Source organism: Salmo salar, chromosome ssa18 (genome assembly GCF_905237065.1).
Source record: "Salmo salar chromosome ssa18, Ssal_v3.1, whole genome shotgun sequence".
In the NCBI taxonomy this organism is placed as follows: domain Eukaryota; kingdom Metazoa; phylum Chordata; class Actinopteri; order Salmoniformes; family Salmonidae; genus Salmo; species Salmo salar.
Genome location: NC_059459.1, coordinates 75,403,827 through 75,422,106, shown reverse-complemented (window position 1 = coordinate 75,422,106; position 18,280 = coordinate 75,403,827). Strand labels below are relative to the sequence as shown.

Here is an 18,280-nt window from a genome sequence, read left to right as displayed (position 1 = left end):
CTCCCTTCATCTTGCTCCCTCAAGTGGTGGCTTTGAGACATTACAGTTTCTCCCATAGCAAAGTGGTGGAACCCTCACCGTACAGTATGGTGTGAATTACAACATTGATTTACAGACAGTAATTCTACTCCATTCTATGATATGCAATCATATCTCTAGTGATTGTCTAGCATAGTCAATGTCTCCTTGAAGCTTGGCAGTGCAGGATTAAAGTGTATTGTGTGAGCTGCAGGCATGACGATAAGACAATGCACAGAAGGACATTAGTCAAGGTACTGTTACAGTAGTGGAGGCTCCTCAAAGGAGAAAGGGGAGGACCATCCTCCTTAGTGAATTTAATAAAAATAGAAATAGTGAAACAATACAAAAGTTGAAGGAGAAACAAGCGAGATAGAGAGAGCTAGCTATATTTCATAGCATTTTTTTTCTACTTTCACTTAAAGATGCACTGTGAAGAAATTGCACTGCCATTTCCTTATTGCTTATTGTAATAGAAATAAGGCCATGCTCATAAAAAAAAAAAAAAATCATCCTGCCTAATCTTTATCGGCACTTCCAAGACAGTGTGCACTTCCAAAATAGTGTGCACTTTCAAAATAGTGTGCACTTTCAAGATAGGGGGGAAACATTTGCACACAAAACGATGGACTTTGGGTTTATTTTTCAGTCTTAAAAGTTTATAACAACTTCTGAATAACATAACATGAAATAAACAAAAACAACAATAGATTTTCACACCCCAGAAGTACATTACAATAATAATAAAAAAGTAGCTTGGAAAAACATCACAGGAAGAATCATCCCCCTACAGCTCTCCTCATTGGCCTTAGAATAGAAAAAGAAATAATAGACCAAATTCTATTCAATTCTATTCTTGCAGTACATAACAATACACAATGTACTACCGCCAGTTCATAGTGGGACAATGTAGACCAGAGTAAAGATGTGAATTAATCAGTGGTGTAAAATACTTAATTAAAAATACTTTAAGGTACTACTTATGTCGTTTTTTGGGGTATCTGTAGTTTACTTTACTATTTATATTTTTGACAACTTTTACTTCACTACATTCCTAAAGAAAATCATGTACTTTTTACTCCATACATTTTCCCTATCACCCAAAAGTACTCGTTACATTTCGAATGCTTAGTAGGACAGGAAAATGGTCCAATTCACGCCCTTTCAAGAAAACACCCCTGGTCATCCCTACTGCCTCTGATCTGGTGGACTCACTAAACACACATGCTTAGTTTGTAAATGATGTCTGAGTGTTGGAGTGTAACCCTGGCTAGTCGTAAATAAAATAAAAACAAGAGAATTGTGCCATCTGGTTTACTTAATATAAGGAATTTGAAATGATTTATTTAAAACCAAATACTTTTAGACTTTTACTCAAGTAGTATTTTATTGGGTGACTCTCACTTTTACTTTAGTCATTTTCTATTAAGGTGTGGAGTGGATTTAATGATCAACCTATTATCGCATTCAACGATAGATTACTAGTAAAAATCAAATATAAAAGCTTGAGTGATTAGCATTATCATACACAGTACATCATCATAGGATAGGGTCTTTGATTAGTTGACCGGGAAACACTTTTGTTGTCAGGAGGACAACAGTCAATAGTTTTGTGAAATGGGAAAAAAATTACGACCTTTTGGAGATAAAATAAATGAATGATGAAAAAACCTCACGCCCGTATCCAAATAAAGTTGGTATAATTATACTTTTTATATATATATATATATATATATATGAAAATACTGTTTCATTTATTGATGCCATACTTTGTACAATATTTGTGAGCGAGTGAGTGAATTAATGAATCCATAAATCAATGCAATGTGTGAAGCAGAGTGAACAAACAAAAATAACCCAGAAATTCGTAATATAGCTAAATACCTATTTTATGTCTTACATAATATACACATTGAATTACTTACATGAAGAGAAAAAAGGCCAGTAGTTAACGGGCTGGGAGAGATACAGCAGTGTTAGTTAGTAGCACCAAGGAGAAAAAACTTTTAAAAAAGAACGATGGAAAGATTCATTAAAAAAATGTAAGCCTAGAAAATCAGCAGTCTTGCTAAGAAAGCTCATCAGTGCATCTGTTCTCTTTGATGTTCCGAGGTCAAAGTGCCGATTTGGTAACAACAAAACAAAAAATACAAAAAACTAAAAAATAGCACATCTGTCTAAAAACAAAATGATGTACCTCGTCTGTGCCAATAACCAAAAATCCACATATTATTTTGGTAACCTTTCATTTTAATGGGTCCATATCACATATGTAATTACACTGTATCAAATACTGTAGTTAATTGTAATAACTCTAACTTATAGTTACACTGTGATAACAATATGTAACTGGTGGTAAATATTGTTACACACAGGGGTGTAACAACAAATGGTTGTTACCATGCTTGTTATAAATGTTACAGTTTCCGATAGTATCCCAACGCACCATATTTCAGCCTGCACAAACCACGTGATAAGTGTTAGCCAATTAAAAACCGACCACCTCATTGACACAACTCTGCAAAAAAAGATCTTGAGTCTGATACCCAGGTCCAACGGCAAAAACGGGTTCCCAAATGGTTCACATCAACATTGTTTTTTATTTTTTATTTAATGGTGCATTTGACAATTGGTCAATTACTTTAACCATCAATTAAACATTTTTAGACACAAACAGTTATGGTTAAAATTGTGAGATAGTTATTCGTGCTGCCAAATTGTAAGCCTATTAAGCTTGGTTGAATAATGGTATATAAATGCACTTAAAATGGTCATAAGACAAACTCTTATTCCATCATGTAACTTTGCAAGGGTTTCACTGTTGAGGAACATTCTCACTTTTAGATGGGATGCATTGGTGCAATTATACTTTTTTTTGCAGGAATTAAAGCATCATGTCAAAATCTTCCCATTTGTGCAACATGCTCGAAATAATGACCTCGAACGTGCCCACGTGTTGATGCTGACATCATGTAACAGTGTGCAAAAAACAGGGTCGAGAAGGTCATTGTGCAAAATCCAGATATGAATGATTTCCGCGAAAAAAAACAAAGTGTTGTAGGTCAAAAACATCAACACAGGAGAGAGAAAGTACATTTTCCATGCAATTTGTTCTACCTTTTTTGATACATGAATTCTGCTGGACGATTTAACATAGGTAGTTAGCTAGCCTTGTGTTGGCTAGCTAGCTAGCAAATGTTAGATGCCGTTTTTATTGGGCCTACCAACTAGGCTAGCTAGCTAGTTAGTTATCATCTACGGAATAGACTTTCCATGCAATCTGTTGAGATTTTTTGGATTAGCTAGCAGAAGTAATTACATTGTACTTATACATATATTACATGTACTCTGTTGTATACTAGTGTGTTTATTTTCTCACTTGGATGGTGCTTCCAGAAGCGTTACAATGAGGGCCAAGTTGTCAGGGTGGGCAATGTACTATATAAGTACACGTTAATTACAAGTAAGTAACCATCAAGATACACTTCATTTTAACTATCTGAAACCCTGTGTAACATCTAGTAATTATATTGTACTTATGCAGATATTATATGTAGTCTGCGGTGTACTTGTGGTTTTATCCTCCCACATAATGGACAACATACACATTCATTATAAGTAAAATATATATATTATAATTCAGGGTATGACACCCATATGGTAGACCCCAGTGAGGTTGTCCTATACCTGATCTGTTTTTGGAAACTCAACCAAGTTGATACACTTTTGGGGGGCAACTGCTAGCAACAACGAGTGGAGATTTTGAAGCATGCGCCTTCACGGGTAGGTAATTAGAGCCTATTGGGGGTAGGTAATTAGAGCCTACTCACGAAACGTTGTAATCTTGGACCCAGAACATCTGTCCAGAAGAGATTACAACCTTGTGACAGTTGACACTTATTGGTGAATTTAGTGGAGACTTTCCTAACAAGCATGGTAAGCATGGTAACAAGCATGGTAACAAGCATGGTAAGCATGGTAACAAGCATGGTAAGCATGGTAACAAGCATTTGTTGTTACACCTCTGTAATTACAGACTGCAATTATCACCAGTTACATGTTGTTATTACAGTGTGACTATGAGTTATTACAATTAACTACAATATTTGATACAGCGCAATTACACATCTAATTACACTGTAATAAGGACCCCTTAAAATGAAGTGTTACCATTATTGATAACACTTTATATATATATATATATTCTCTGCGAAATAGAGAAAAAATTTAAACAAAATGCACTTTTGTCACACATTCACCATGGCACCTTTTGTGGATTTTGTGTGTTTCTTTTTGACGTACTTGAGGTAAGTAAAAATAATAAAAGATTAAATAAATTCATTTTATCAACGTTTTTTTTTCTTTTCTTGCTGTGTTGCACAGTAGCACCATTTAAGTTGCTGTTTCCGGAAGACAATGCACCATTGGAATTCCACCTTGTTCTCACGGAGACGTCAACATCACCCCCACTCCGCCCGCCTGCCGCCATTGTCGTTGTCGGTCGTCCCCGGCAACGGTTGCCACCACGCTGTTACGTCCTCTTCATACAGACCACACAGCGGCTAATGCGCGTCGATAGGTTACCTGCCTTCAGCGTCTCTGACTGTGGCTTCCTGTTATGGGTCAGGGGTTACAGGTCAGGGGTTGGCATCACTGTATGATCACTGGGATATTTACATCGTATATGAAAATAACCAATCTGTTTAGCTAGCACTTCCAGTTATAGCTAGAGTGCACTATATAGGGAATAGGGTGCTATTTCAGTTGCAACCTCAGTGTCTTGTACCTAAACATTTCCTGTTTGGAAAATCATTGGTCGATTTATTGATGGTACCTGAACATTTTTGATTGGTCGACAGTGGCCAGCCAGAAGCTGTATGTGTTGCCATAGTAGTTGCAGGTCCCTCGGCCGTGACACTCGATGAAGGGAGAGCTCCGGAACTCCTCGAGACAGGAGCCAGGAGAGGCCAGAGCCTGACCAGAGCCCTCAGCACCTGCACTGGTGTGCTGTTAGAGAGGGAGGTGGAGGGAGAGCGAGAGAGCAAGAGAGAAGAGTGAAATAAAGAGGAATTTGTGTGTGGATATAGTGGGCTTTGAATATGTGTTGTTAACACACTTAAAATGTAAAACTTGATTCATGTGTACTTTGGCAAGGGTTGGTTGGTGTGTGTGTGTGTGCCTGTGAGAGTGTGTGGTGAGTGAGTGAGTGAGTGAGTGAGTGAGTGAGTGAGTGAGAGAGAGTGAGAGTGTGAGAGAGAGAGAGAGAGAGTGTGTGTGGAGAGAGAGAGTGTGTGTCTGTGTGTACCATCATGAAGGAGTATCCGATCCACAGTGGTTCCCAGTAGTTGGGGCAGGTGGGGATCTGAATGGTTTGACTGTGCACAGCGATCACCATGGCAGGGGCCTCACACACTGCACACCTAATAACATACACACACCGAGGAGTTAAACACACACTTTTCACATCTAGTCTCAGAGATCTTAGAACGCTCACACTGCCTTTACTTTTGAACCAAAGTTTGCCAGACTCTTTTGCCAGACTCTTTTGCCAGTTCACGTCACCTATTTGATGGTCTGAGTCCTCTTTGCATTCACATTGTTATGTTTAGAAAAGGAACCAATATTTATTTTTTTCCTCCACAAGCATTCACTCAATGTACTAGGTAAAAGTACAGGACAAGCCATTCCATCAGAACGTGTTATCGTACAGCGAGATATACCTACTTCACATGGAGGTTGGTGGGACCTTAATTGGGGAGGATGGGCTCATGGTAATGGCTGGAGCGGAATCAGTGGAATCGTTTCCATGTGTTTGATGCCATTCCAACCAGCAAAATACAGTTTTGAACCGATTCAAACCAAAAAAAGGCTGGTTTTATAGTGTTCCTTTCGGTTATTTTTTAAACCTCTGAAATATATATATTTTTTACATTTAGCGTGACATTAAATTACTTCACCATTCAGTGTGGATAGAACAGCTTGCTGTGGAGCGGGTAAGTGATTTAATCTGTATAGGAAAGTTGTTAAGAGGAAATTGTATTTTGCTGCCACAGCATGGTTTCATTATAATGAAACAGGGTGCAAGATGCAACTGAAATTTAGAGGGTGAGGTGCAAGCAAGAGAGGATGGAGGAAGCTTGCCTCGAAGCGCTGGACATCTTGTTATAATATGCATTATCTGAATTAGGACCACAGAATTATACCTACGGAGGAGCGCCTTCTATGGAGGAACTTTGAATGTCTTTGAACTTCTGTGTTGGTTTAACTTTGGACCAGAGCAAATGTTAGCTAGCTATCTAACAAACTTGTGTGTGCAAAGCAGCACTAAAATTAAAAACACATCTTACCTTTTAGTAGTTAATAAATCCAATGTGAAAGATGATAACTATAGTATCCTTAACTAGTATTGAAAAAGTAAATCCATTCTCTAATTAAACATCTCTCCCTAATTTCTGAATTACGCTTGTAACGCTGTCAGTAGGCTACAGTAACCTACGCTTTAGACGGGGAGGGGCTACAGTAACCTATGCTTTAGAGGGAGGCTCATAACATATGCATCTGAGGGGGAGGGGCTACAGTAACATATGCATCTGAGGGGAGGGACTACAGTAACATATGCTTCTGAGGAGAGGGGCTACAGTAACCTATGCTTCAGAGGGGAGGGGCTACAGTAACCTATGCTTCAGAGGGGGAGGGGCTACAGTAACATATGCATCTGAGGGGGAGGGACTACAGTAACATATGCTTCTGAGGAGGAGGGGCTACAGTAACCTATGCTTCAGAGGGGAGGTTGCTGAGGGGAGGGGCCAGTAACCTATGCTTCAGAGGGGAGGGCACAGTATCTATGCTTCAGAGGGGAGGGGCTACAGTAACCTATGCTTCAGAGGGGGAGGGGCTACAGTCCTAGCTTCAGAGGGGAGGGGCTACAGTAACCTATGCTTCAGAGGGGAGGGCCAGTAACCTATGCTTCAGAGGGGGAGGGGCTACAGTAACCTATGCTTCAGAGGGGGAGGGGCTACAGTAACCTATGCTTCAGAAGGGGAGGGGCAGGTAGCCTACAAACACCCACTGGCACATCCAGCTGGCAGCCAGACACTGGAATAACTTTCTGAGTGACAGAGTGAGGGCTTTGCATAGGCGCTTTGTTGAGATTTTTGTGGGAATGGAAAAAATGCCTGGAACGTAAAATAACATTATTAACCGGTTCCCATGTTTTTAAAATAACAGTTATGTTCCAGAACAGTATATATAACTTTCGTTTTGGGTTTGGGTTCTGTTGCTCAAATAATTGTGTTATTTTCCGGTTTTCGGTTCTGTTTCCTGAACCGGTTCCAACCCTTGAAAACATTGCATTTAGTTAAAAGATTAGACATAATAATTTTAATCAGAAGATAATATTTACATTTTACATCAATATTACATATAAATATTATTGGTAACAGATTAAATAGCAGAAGAATAACTGCAGATTAAATAATGCTGTTGGCCTAATTGAAAATGGTACACCCAATGTAGGCTACTGCCCCTTTAAGAGCTAGAACGATTTTGTGCCCTATGTTGTTGTCTTCTCACACTATTCAAACCCCACAATCAATAAACAGTTTATGAATCTCTCTCTTAGCCTATAGATCCACATATTGCAAACAAATAATCTGAACTAAAAACTCCACACATATTCTGGAACTCCTGTGCAACCTTGACAATCGCTAATCAATATTTTTTCAGCAAACCCGCACATCATCATCTTCTCTTTTGTGGAACCAATGTGAGGGGTTATGTCAGGGGAGACAGTGTTACAGTAGTCTAGTGTGAGGGGTTATGTCAGTAGTCTAGTGTGAGGGGTTATAACAGTAGTCTAGTGTGAGGGGTTATAACAGTAGTCTAGTGTGAGGGGTTATGTCGGTAGTCTAGTGTGAGGGGTTATGTCGGTAGTCTAGTGTGAGGGGTTATGTCGGTAGTCTAGTGTGAGGGGTTATGTCGGTAGTCTAGTGTGAGGGGTTATGTCGGTAGTCTAGTGTGAGGGGTTATGTCGGTAGTCTAGTGTGAGGGGTTATGTCGGTAGTCTAGTGTGAGGGGTTATGTCGGTAGTCTAGTGTGAGGGGTTATGTCGGTAGTCTAGTGTGAGGGGTTATGTCGGTAGTCTAGTGTGAGGGGTTATGTCGGTAGTCTAGTGTGAGGGGTTATGTCGGTAGTCTAGTGTGAGGGGTTATGTCGGTAGTCTAGTGTGAGGGGTTATGTCGGTAGTCTAGTGTGAGGGGTTATGTCAGTAGTCTAGTGTGAGGGGTTCTGTCAGGGGAGACAGTGTTACGGTAGTCTAGTGTGTGGTGCAGGAATAATGACAAGTGAACCTGGGGAGCTTTGTATTCACATTGCCCTAATGAAGTGATCTGATCTCAGACCACCTCTCGAGATTGTCTCAGCTTCAGGGGTTCTTTTGAGGGTCTGAATTCCTTTGGAGTGTTTACCCTGCACTAAAAAAATGCACTGAGTTCACAAAAAATGTCTCAAATGGACCAAGTGTGAAAACACCCTTAGACGTTATCAAATCATAGTCCCCTACTGTATCTTTCCCCTCCCTCCCTCCCTCCCTCCCTCCCTCCCTCCCTCCCTCCCTCCCTCCCTCCCTCCCTCCCTCCCTACCTGCTGATGTAAGGTTTGATGCCTTCTCCTGTGATGGGGGCCATACTCATGGGCATGGGCATGGGTGTAGACAGCCAATAGGAGTAGTCGTTACGGGAGGCGAAGTTACACACGTTGTTGATGTTACAGAACATGAATGGCATGGTGCTGAACCGACGCAGGCAACTACCAGCAGTACCTGACAAATGAGATGAGAGGAGAGAGGGCGTGAGGGGAGGGAAACAGAAGGAAACAGGAAAAAATAAGTGAAGAGAAGATTTGAGGTTAATGCTGTGAGTTGCTTCTCTCACAACAACAACCATCTATGTTCATGCATGTGCATGTCATCGTGTATCTCCAGTCTCCATCCATACCCAGGTCATGTCTGTGTGCCCTCTCATTCCCTGTGTGTGTGTGTGTGTGTGTGTGTGTGTGTGTGTGTGTGTGTGTGTGTGTGTGTGTGTGTGTGTGTGTGTGTGTGTGTGTGTGTGTGTGTGTGTGTGTGTGTGTGTGTGTGTGTGTGTGTGGGTGTGTGTGTGTGTGTGTGTCTCTTACCTAGGTCCTGTCCGTGTGCCCTCTCGTTGCCCTGTACGTAGAGCAGAGAGAATCCGTCGTAGATGAGGCTGGTCCCTTCGGGGCAGGGAGGGACATAGTCAGCCTGGCTGTGTCTAGAGATCAGGAAGCCATGGTTCACAGAGGCTGAGCCGGGGTTACCCGGGGGGCCCTGCTGACCATCTGAACCAGTGGGACCTGGGTACCCACGCTGACCTGGAAACAGGGGATAGAACGGACATTAAACAACTCAATACACTTAATGAACAATACTATAGTTTACTTGATTTTAGTTTATTTTACACTTCTTGAGCTATGTATTGATATGAATGGACTAGGAGAGATATAGGAGACAAAGGGGACAATAATAATAACATTATATTAATATGAATATGATTGATATTAATATGAACCCATTTTAATAAATGGTTCCAGCGTGGAGTATCATTTGGCCAAACTATTTCTGGTTTGCTCTGGCAGACCTGAGCCAAAATGTGAAAAAACTTCTCTAATACTTGGTTTAGTTTGGTCGGTACAATGGACCCAGTGGAATAGTCCCAAAAATGGAAAACTAAATCAAATGCACCTCAATGTATTTGATCAAGGTTTGTCTGATGACTCAATCCTGTCTATACTGTCCAGTCATTGACACAGAGAACAAGGAACATTAAGAACTCAATGAACAATAGGCTACTCTAACGAAGTTGACTTGATGGGAGTTTATTTTACACTTCTAGAGATATGTATTGTAATGACTATTGACACAATGCATTCAGAAAGTATTCAGACCCCTTTACTTTTTCCACATTGTGTTACGTTACAGCCTTATTCTACAAATGATTAAATCGTTTTGCCCCCTTATCAGTCTACACACAATACCCCATTATGACAAAGCATAAAACTGTTTTTTAGAACATTTTGCAAATGTATAAAAAAAAAACTTGGATATATCCGACCCTTTACTCAGTACTTGACAGAGCAAAAACCAAGCCATGAGGTTGAAAGAATTGTCCGTAGAGCTCCGAGACAGGATTGTGTCGAGGCACAGATCTGGGGAAGGGTACCAAAACATTTCTGCAGCATTGAAAGTCCCCAAGAACACAGTGGCCTCCATCATTCAAAAATATATATATATTTAATCCATTTTAGAAAAGGCTGTAATGCAACAAAATATGAAAAAAGTCAAGGGGTCTGAATATTTCCGAAGGCACTGTACATGACTGATATACACAATGATACATGACTGATATACACAATGATACATGACTGATATACACAATGATGCATGACTGACATACACAATGATACATGACTGATATACACAATGGACGGTTAGGTCTGTGTAACATAGAATATGTACTCCATGAGATTTGAAACATTATTCGTAGGCTAGATGGAAGGTTAGGTCTGGGCGGCAGGTAGCCTAGCGGTTAAGAGCATTGGCCCAGTAACCGAAAGGTTGCTGGTTCAAATCACTGCGCTGACTAGGTGAAAAATCTGTTGCTGTGCCCTTGAGCAAGGCTAAGGACCTGAACAAGATGGAAGGTTAAGTCTGTGTAACATAGAGTATGTAGTTCAGGAGGTTTGAACCATTATTAGTGTTCTATGGACCTGAGCAAGATGGCAATCTTACCTGGCTGTCCGGCGGGTCCAGAGTCTCCCTTGCGGCCGAAGGCTCCACTGAATCCTGGGGGTCCTTCAGGACCGGGGTCCCCTGGTTGACCGGGCTGACCTGAAACAGACCAGAGGACTCAGTGAGTGGTCTCCATTTGAGGGGAAAACTAGCTGACTGCAGCTTTAAGCCTTCTCTGGCAAAACGAAGCTAACTGTAACTTTATAAATTAAGTCCTGTGTCAAACAGACACTGTGTGACAGTCCAATGACCTGAGCGTCCCTCCTGTCCGGGGGGTCCTTGGGAGCCACGGTTGCCTGGCAGACCTGAAGGGCCGGGGGGGCCACGTTCTCCCTTCAGCATGATGGGGGTCGCAGCGACACCTGGGTCACCTTGGTTTCCTAGAGTTAACAAAGACGAGGGTCAGAGTGTATGTGTGTGTGATCGCTAACAGACACCCACTGCTTTTAGCCATTCATCTTTCTGGTGTTTCTCCTTTAGGGTGCAACACTAGACTCACCAGCTGGACCAGGATCTCCAGGATCTCCAGCGAGACCGGATGATCCAGGCCTTCCAGACTCTCCCTTTAGTCCTGGAGTGGAAAGAGAGAGGTAGAGAGAGTGAGGGAGAGGGAGGAAAAAGGGAGAGAGAAGGAGTGGAGAGAGAGAGGGAGGAGAGAGGGAGAAGGACGAGAGAGGGAGAGGGAGGAGGATGGAGAGGGAAGGAGTGGAGAGAGAGGGAGGAGAGAGGGAGGAGAGAAGGAGAGGGAAGGAGTGAAGAGAGAGATGGAGGAGAGGGAGAGGGAGGAGAGAGGGAGAGGGAAGGAGTGGAGAGAGTCAACATCAGTGTTGACAATGTCAATGTTGTTGCTAATGTAAACGTATGTAATAATTCTGTTACTTGTTTACCTGGGAATCCGGGAACGCCGGGAATTCCGATGTCTCCCTTCAGCCCGCTGACACCAGGAGGGCCAGGAATACCCTGGTCACATGATAGGGGAGAGGTCAGGGGTCATGTGACATCACAATCCCAGATGGAATTCAAATTTACTTCACACAATCCCAAACTAACCCATAGCCCCTTTCCCCGGGTTAGGATCTATATTTGAGAGGAGAGGATCAATGAAAGCAATTTGGTCCATGATTGAAATGGAATTTATCCTGCTAACAATGGGGGAAGGAACATCAGTGGATCTAAATTGTTTGGTTCCTTACTGGGAATCCGGGCGATCCCAATTCTCCCTTCGCTCCGGGGAAACCAGGGGATCCGGAAGATCCAGGGATTCCCTTCTCACCTTTGGTCCCTCCGCTGCCCCCAAGGCCACGGGGACCCTCGGGTCCAGGAGGACCTTCACACACAGAGGTCAGAGGTCAGAGATAACAAACAACTCAACCTGACATTATAACAAAAAATAATATTAGTAACCAGAGTTCAAACTAGATATATCTGATCCATCTCTATGGTTACTGTATAACACTATCTGACCCATCTCTATGGTTACTGTATAACACTATCTAATCCATCTCTATGGTTACTGTATAACACTATCTGACCCATCTCTATGCTTACTGTATAACACTATCTGATCCATCTCTATGGTTACTGTAGAACACTATCTGACCCATCTCTATGGTTACTGTATAACACTACCTAATCCATCTCTATGGTTACTGTATAACACTATCTGACCCATCTCTATGGTTACTGTATAACACTATCTGATCCATCTCTATGGTTACTGTAGAACACTATCTGATCCATCTCTATGGTTACTGTAGAACACTATCTGATCCATCTCTATGGTTACTGTAGAACACTATCTGATCCATCTCTATGGTTACTGTAGAACACTATCTGATCCATCTCTATGGTTACTGTATAACACTATCTAATCCATCTCTATGGTTACTGTATAACACTACCTAATCCATCTCTATGGTTACTGTATAACACTATCTGATCCATCTCTATGGTTACTGTAGAACACTATCTGATCCATCTCTATGATTACTGTATAACACTATCTAATCCATCTCTATGGTTACTGTATAACACTATCTGATCCATCTCTATGGTTACTGTAGAACACTATCTGATCCATTTCTATGGTTACTGTATACCACTATCTGATCCATCTCTACGGTTACTGTACTAACCTGTTGTAATACAGTTGGTTTTATGAAACACACCCATTCAAATTTCACTGTAGCTGTATTAGCTACTATACATACAACCATTTAAAAATACAGTATGAATCAGAGGAAGCTATTGGGAGGAGCTATAGGAGGACGGGCTCATTGTAATTGCTGGAATGGAATAAATGAAACGGAGTCAAATATGTGGATTCCATATGTTTGATACTGTTCCCTTCATATCATCCCAGCCATTACAATGAGCCCGTCCTCCTATAGCTCCTTCCACCATCCTCTTCTGGTATGCCAGTCTGTTCGAGTGCCAGTCTGTTTGTGCTATCATTCCAACAATGCAATGGAGTTGGCAAGAGCACAAACGGATCAGGGACCAGGGCTAACAAAATGGCCGCTATTCAATATGAACACAGATCAGTATTATCACAACAGAACAACAGTGGTCATCATCATCATCAAACACCATGGAGTCTAACCTGGATTACCTAAGTATCCCAGAATTCCCTGTATAGCAGAGCCGGGCGGCAGTATGTGCAGGGGTAAAACAAGAGTTAGCATAGACACAGGATAACTAATATCCCACACAGCCAGATCTCAAGGCAAACCAAATAACTCTTTTAAGAAGTCAAATCTTATGGAGCTTATTTTCAATATCGTTATTTCATTTCAATTAATACCTGCTTGGGGTTTGGCTGTGTACATATATGATGAAGCGGAAGTATTTGTAATAGTTTGAAAGGGAAAGATAAATAGTGTCAGTTCTTAAAGTATTTAACAATAATGGAGAAAATGCTAACATCTCTATATTATCTTACACGACATAATGCTAAATTCATGTTGATCAACTACTTAATCAACAAATGAGTCAATTCCAAGTTTAACACAATTACTGTATTTACTGTTAGAAGTTTGTGTTAATAACTAACATATTATTCATTCAAATTATCATCAGAAATAGTGGTTGCTAAAAAAGGTTTTGATTATTTCTAAACATGGTTTGTTTTATAAAATCTCAGTCTGTTACCACATTTAAAGACAAAACATATAAAAACATTCTAGCAAAAGTTATGTCCTTTTAGTTAAGGTCCTTTGACCAGTGTGAGTACTCAATCAGAGGAAAATTGAGATTAGCAGGAGTAAAAAAGGCATGATCAGAAAATAAGGGAAGAAAGTAATTTATCAAATCACAATCAAGAGATCCAAGATCATTTGGCAACACTTTGACTGCACTGTGTGTTCTATGGTTCTAGATTTGTTTTCCAGAACAGGGTCACAGTGAGATTAACGAGTTCTAAATTTTGTTTTGTTCAGAAGAACATGCAGTAGGACAGAAGCCTGGGTACTGGAACTCTGACTTGAGGGACCTGGTCACGGACACGCGTGTAGTCAGAGGGGGCGGGGCCACACCGCAGGGGGTGGAGCCAAGCCACAGGAAGTACATGTCATCGCACTCAACACTATATGAGGATGACGCTAGTCACACACCGAGCTGGGCTAGTAGTACTGGGCTCAATAATGCTTGAAATAATATTATTAATAGAAAGTAAATACAGGTAACTACCTAAATAATGGAAAATGAGGGATACAAAGTATACTGAAAGCAGGTGCTTCCACACAGGTGTGATCCCTGAGTTATTTAAGCAATCAACATCCCATCATGCTTAGCGTCATGTATAAAAATGCTGGGCAGGTCATTATTTTGGCTGTCATGGCTATGCCCCCATAGGATGGTCAATACCGCCATCCACAGGACACGACCGGTCATTGAATGGTTTGATGAGCCTGAACAACGATGTAAACCATATGAAATGGCCGTCTAAGTCATCGGATCTCAACCCAATTGAACACTTATGGGATACTTTGGAGCGGCGCCTGAGACAGCGTTTTCCACCACCGTTTTCCACCACCGTTTTCCACCACCGTCAAACAAAACACCAAATGATGGAATTTGTTGCATCTCTCCGATAGAGCTCCAGACACTGTATTTCCTAGTACAGCTATAGGTGGTAAGGAGATAGTGATTTGAGGAAATCGAATAGGATGCTATAGACCCCTGAAACTCAACTCTGGACCTGGAAGCCAGATCTACTTTGTGTTTTCATTGTTCCCCTCTAATCAGGGACTGATTTAGACCTGGGACACCAAGGTGGGTGCAATTAATGATCAGGTGGAACAGAAAAGCAGCAGGCTCCGGACCTCATAGAGTAAGAGTTGAATACCGCTGGTGTAGAGGATTATAGACCTATAGCAATCCCCTTTTAGACACATTATCAATGTGACTCTGTGTATCGGGAAGTGGAATAAATCTGAAATTAAATCATGTTAAATTGCTCATGTTTGAACTGAGCCCAGTTAGTCCAACTCTGTGATATAGGCTGGCGTTGTGATTCAGGTGTACTTGGACACACATGGCCGTGCAGTACAGTGGGCTGACAGATACAGATCACTGTGGCAGAAACACAGACGAGTCACAGACAAACCTTCTCTCAAGTCTTAAGTGCAGTATACAGTCAGGGTCCATGCTATAGCTTACATCTGCACTCAAAATGTTTAGTTGAAACTTGCAATAGATTTTTAACTAATGGTCTGTAATAATAATCAATTCACTTTATACTGTAGTTAATGGTGGTCTTTCTTGTTTCGAGATTCATTCCCCAAATGTTAGTTTAACATTAGCATTAGTTAAAGGTAAGTTAGTTTTCTCCCCCTACTAGTATAACACAGTTAAAACTGGTACAGGTTTGGCTCAACTGCATCACACCAATCTAACGCAATTAGACAAACACAGACATCACCAGAACACACACATCAGAGATGAAGAGATCAGGAACCGTTCTCCTGCACCCGAGAGGGGGATGAGGGGACGCAAGGATGGAGGGATGAACAACAAACAGATAGATGGATGGAGAACGTAGACATTGGCTGTCTCTCTCAACCCCGGTGGTGAGAGAGACACACCGATTGGTGTGTGGTAGCAGCCCACCCTAACATTTCACAGTAATAGGCTGGGGGGGGTAAGTTTGCTTGCAATGTGCATGGTGGTGGTGGTGGTGGTGTGATACAATCGGTTGGTTTGGTTCAGTGCTCAGTGTACACACAATGCAGTTCGACAATGGTGATTTGAGTTAATGTGTGTGTTTGTGCTCAGCGACATAGCTGATCTGGGACCAGTGGTGATTGACAAAGAGCGTCACGTCTCATGCAAATCAATGGGATTAACATGAAGAATTCACACAACTGCAGTATGTCAGTTAGTTTGCTGCCTGGTTTTCACTCGGATTTGGGTGGGTTGGTTGTGTGTGTGTGTGTGGGGGGGAGGTGTATGCCACATGTCAGGGAGAGAATATTTCAATAATCTATCTATCCACAGTGCATTCGGAAAGTATTCAGACCCCTTCCCCTTTTCTACATTTTGTTATGTTACAGCCTTATTGTAAAATGGTTAAATAAAAAATGTTCCTCATCAATCTACACACAATACCCCATAATGACAAAGCAAAAACATTTTTGCAAATGTATAAAAAATAGGTCTCTGTCACATCCTGACCAGTGAAAGAGGTAATTTGCCATAGTAGAATGGTCAGGGCGTGGCAGGGGGGTTGTTTTGTAGGTATTTTGGGTTTTCTGTTTCTATGTGGGTTTGTTCTAGTTATCATTTTCTATGTGTTGGTTTTCATGTTTGGCCGGGTATGGTTTCCAGTCAGAGGCAGGTGTTTTTCGTTGTCTCTGATTGGAAGCCATACTTAGGCAGCCTGTTTTTCCTTTGGGGTTGTGGGTAGTTGTTTTCCGTTTTATCTGAGTACCTTACGGAACTGTTGGCTGTCGTTTTGTTATTTTGTTTAAGTGTTCTCATAAAATAAAGTAACAATGAGCAACTCTACACGCTGCGCCTTGGTCTCCATTTTACGACCCCTGTGACAGTCTCCCGAGTGACGCAGTGTCTAAGGCACTGCATCGCAGTGAGGCTTCACTACAGACCTGGGTTCGATCCCAGGCTGTGTCACAACTGGTCGTGACCGCAAGTCCCATAGAGCGGCGGACAATTGGCCCAGCGTTGTCCGGGTTAGGGGAGGGTTTGGCCCAGCGTTGTCCGGGTTAGGGGAGGGTTTGGCCCAGCGTTGTCCGGGTTAGGGGAGGGTTTGGCCCGGGGGGGGGCTTTACTTGGCTCATCGCACTCTAGCGACTCCTTGTGGCGGCGGGACGCCTGCAGACTGACTTCGGGCGTCAGTTGAACGCTGTTTCCTCTGACACTTTGGTACAGCTGGCTTCCAAGTTAACTGAGCAGGTGTTAAGAAGCGCGGTTTGACGGGTCATGTTTCGGAAGACGCATGACTCGACCTTCGCCTTCTGAGCCGGGTTGGGGAGTTGCAGCGATGAGACAAGATCGTAATTGGATCACAATTGGAAATCACAAAATTCGAGTGAAAAAAAAAATATATATAAAAATGTACATTAATACCTTATTAACATAAGTATTTAGACCCTTTGCTATGAGACTGGAAATTTCATTTATCATCCTTGAGATGTTTCTTCAATTGATTGGAGTCCACCTGTGGTAAATTCAATTAATTGGACATGATTTGGAAGACAGGATTGTGTCGAGGCACACATATGGGGAAGGGTATCAAAAAATGTCTGCAGCATTGAAGGTCCCCAAGAATACAGTGGCCTCCATCATTCTTAAATGGAAGAAGTTTGGAACCACCAAGACTCATCCTAGAGCTGAGCAATTAGAGGTCTGACAGAGCTCCAGAGTTCCTCTGTGGAGATAAGAGAACCTTCCAGAATGACAACCATCTCTGCAGCACTCCACCAATCAAGCTACTCCTCAGTAAAAGGAACATGACAGCCCATTTGGAGTTTGCCAAAAGGCACCTAAATGACTCTCAGACCATGAGAAACAAGATTTTCTGGTCTGATGAAACCAAGATTGAACTCTTTGGCCTGAATGTCAAGCATCACGTCTGGAGGAAACCTGGCACCATCCCTACGGTGAAGCATGGTGGTGGCAGCATCATGCTGTGGGGATGTTTTTCAGCAGCAGGGACTGGGAGACTAGTCAGGATCGAGGTAAAGATGAACAGAGCAAAGTACAGAGAGATCCTTGATGAAAACCTGCTCCAGAGTGCTGAGGACCTCAGACTGGGGTGAAGGTTCACCTTCCAACAGGACAGCAACACTAAGCACACAGCCAAGAAAACGCAGGAGTGGCTTCAAGACAAGTCTCTGAATGTCCTTGAACCTGATTGAACATCTCTGGAGAGACCTGAAAATAGCTGTGCAGCGACACTCCCCATCCAACTTGACAGAGCTTGAGAGGATCTGCAGAGAA

General features: G+C 42.1%; 1 protein-coding gene across 1 annotated transcript in view; it reads right to left on the bottom strand.

Moving 5' to 3' along the window:
- Window positions 1-639: 639 nt before the first annotated feature.
- The window catches only part of LOC106577877 (collagen alpha-5(IV) chain), a 93,911-nt gene continuing 76,270 nt past the window's right edge, over window positions 640-18,280 (bottom strand). Inside the window, exons 39-48 of the mRNA XM_014156297.2 lie at window positions 12,016-12,149; window positions 11,710-11,782; window positions 11,322-11,393; window positions 11,074-11,202; window positions 10,823-10,921; window positions 9,193-9,405; window positions 8,659-8,836; window positions 5,324-5,438; window positions 4,853-5,025; window positions 640-4,631 (exon numbers count right to left, since the gene is read on the bottom strand). Coding sequence (XP_014011772.2) covers window positions 4,550-4,631; window positions 4,853-5,025; window positions 5,324-5,438; window positions 8,659-8,836; window positions 9,193-9,405; window positions 10,823-10,921; window positions 11,074-11,202; window positions 11,322-11,393; window positions 11,710-11,782; window positions 12,016-12,149 — 1,268 coding nt within the window. The 3' untranslated portion in view covers window positions 640-4,549. The remainder of the gene's footprint in view (window positions 4,632-4,852; window positions 5,026-5,323; window positions 5,439-8,658; window positions 8,837-9,192; window positions 9,406-10,822; window positions 10,922-11,073; window positions 11,203-11,321; window positions 11,394-11,709; window positions 11,783-12,015; window positions 12,150-18,280) is intronic.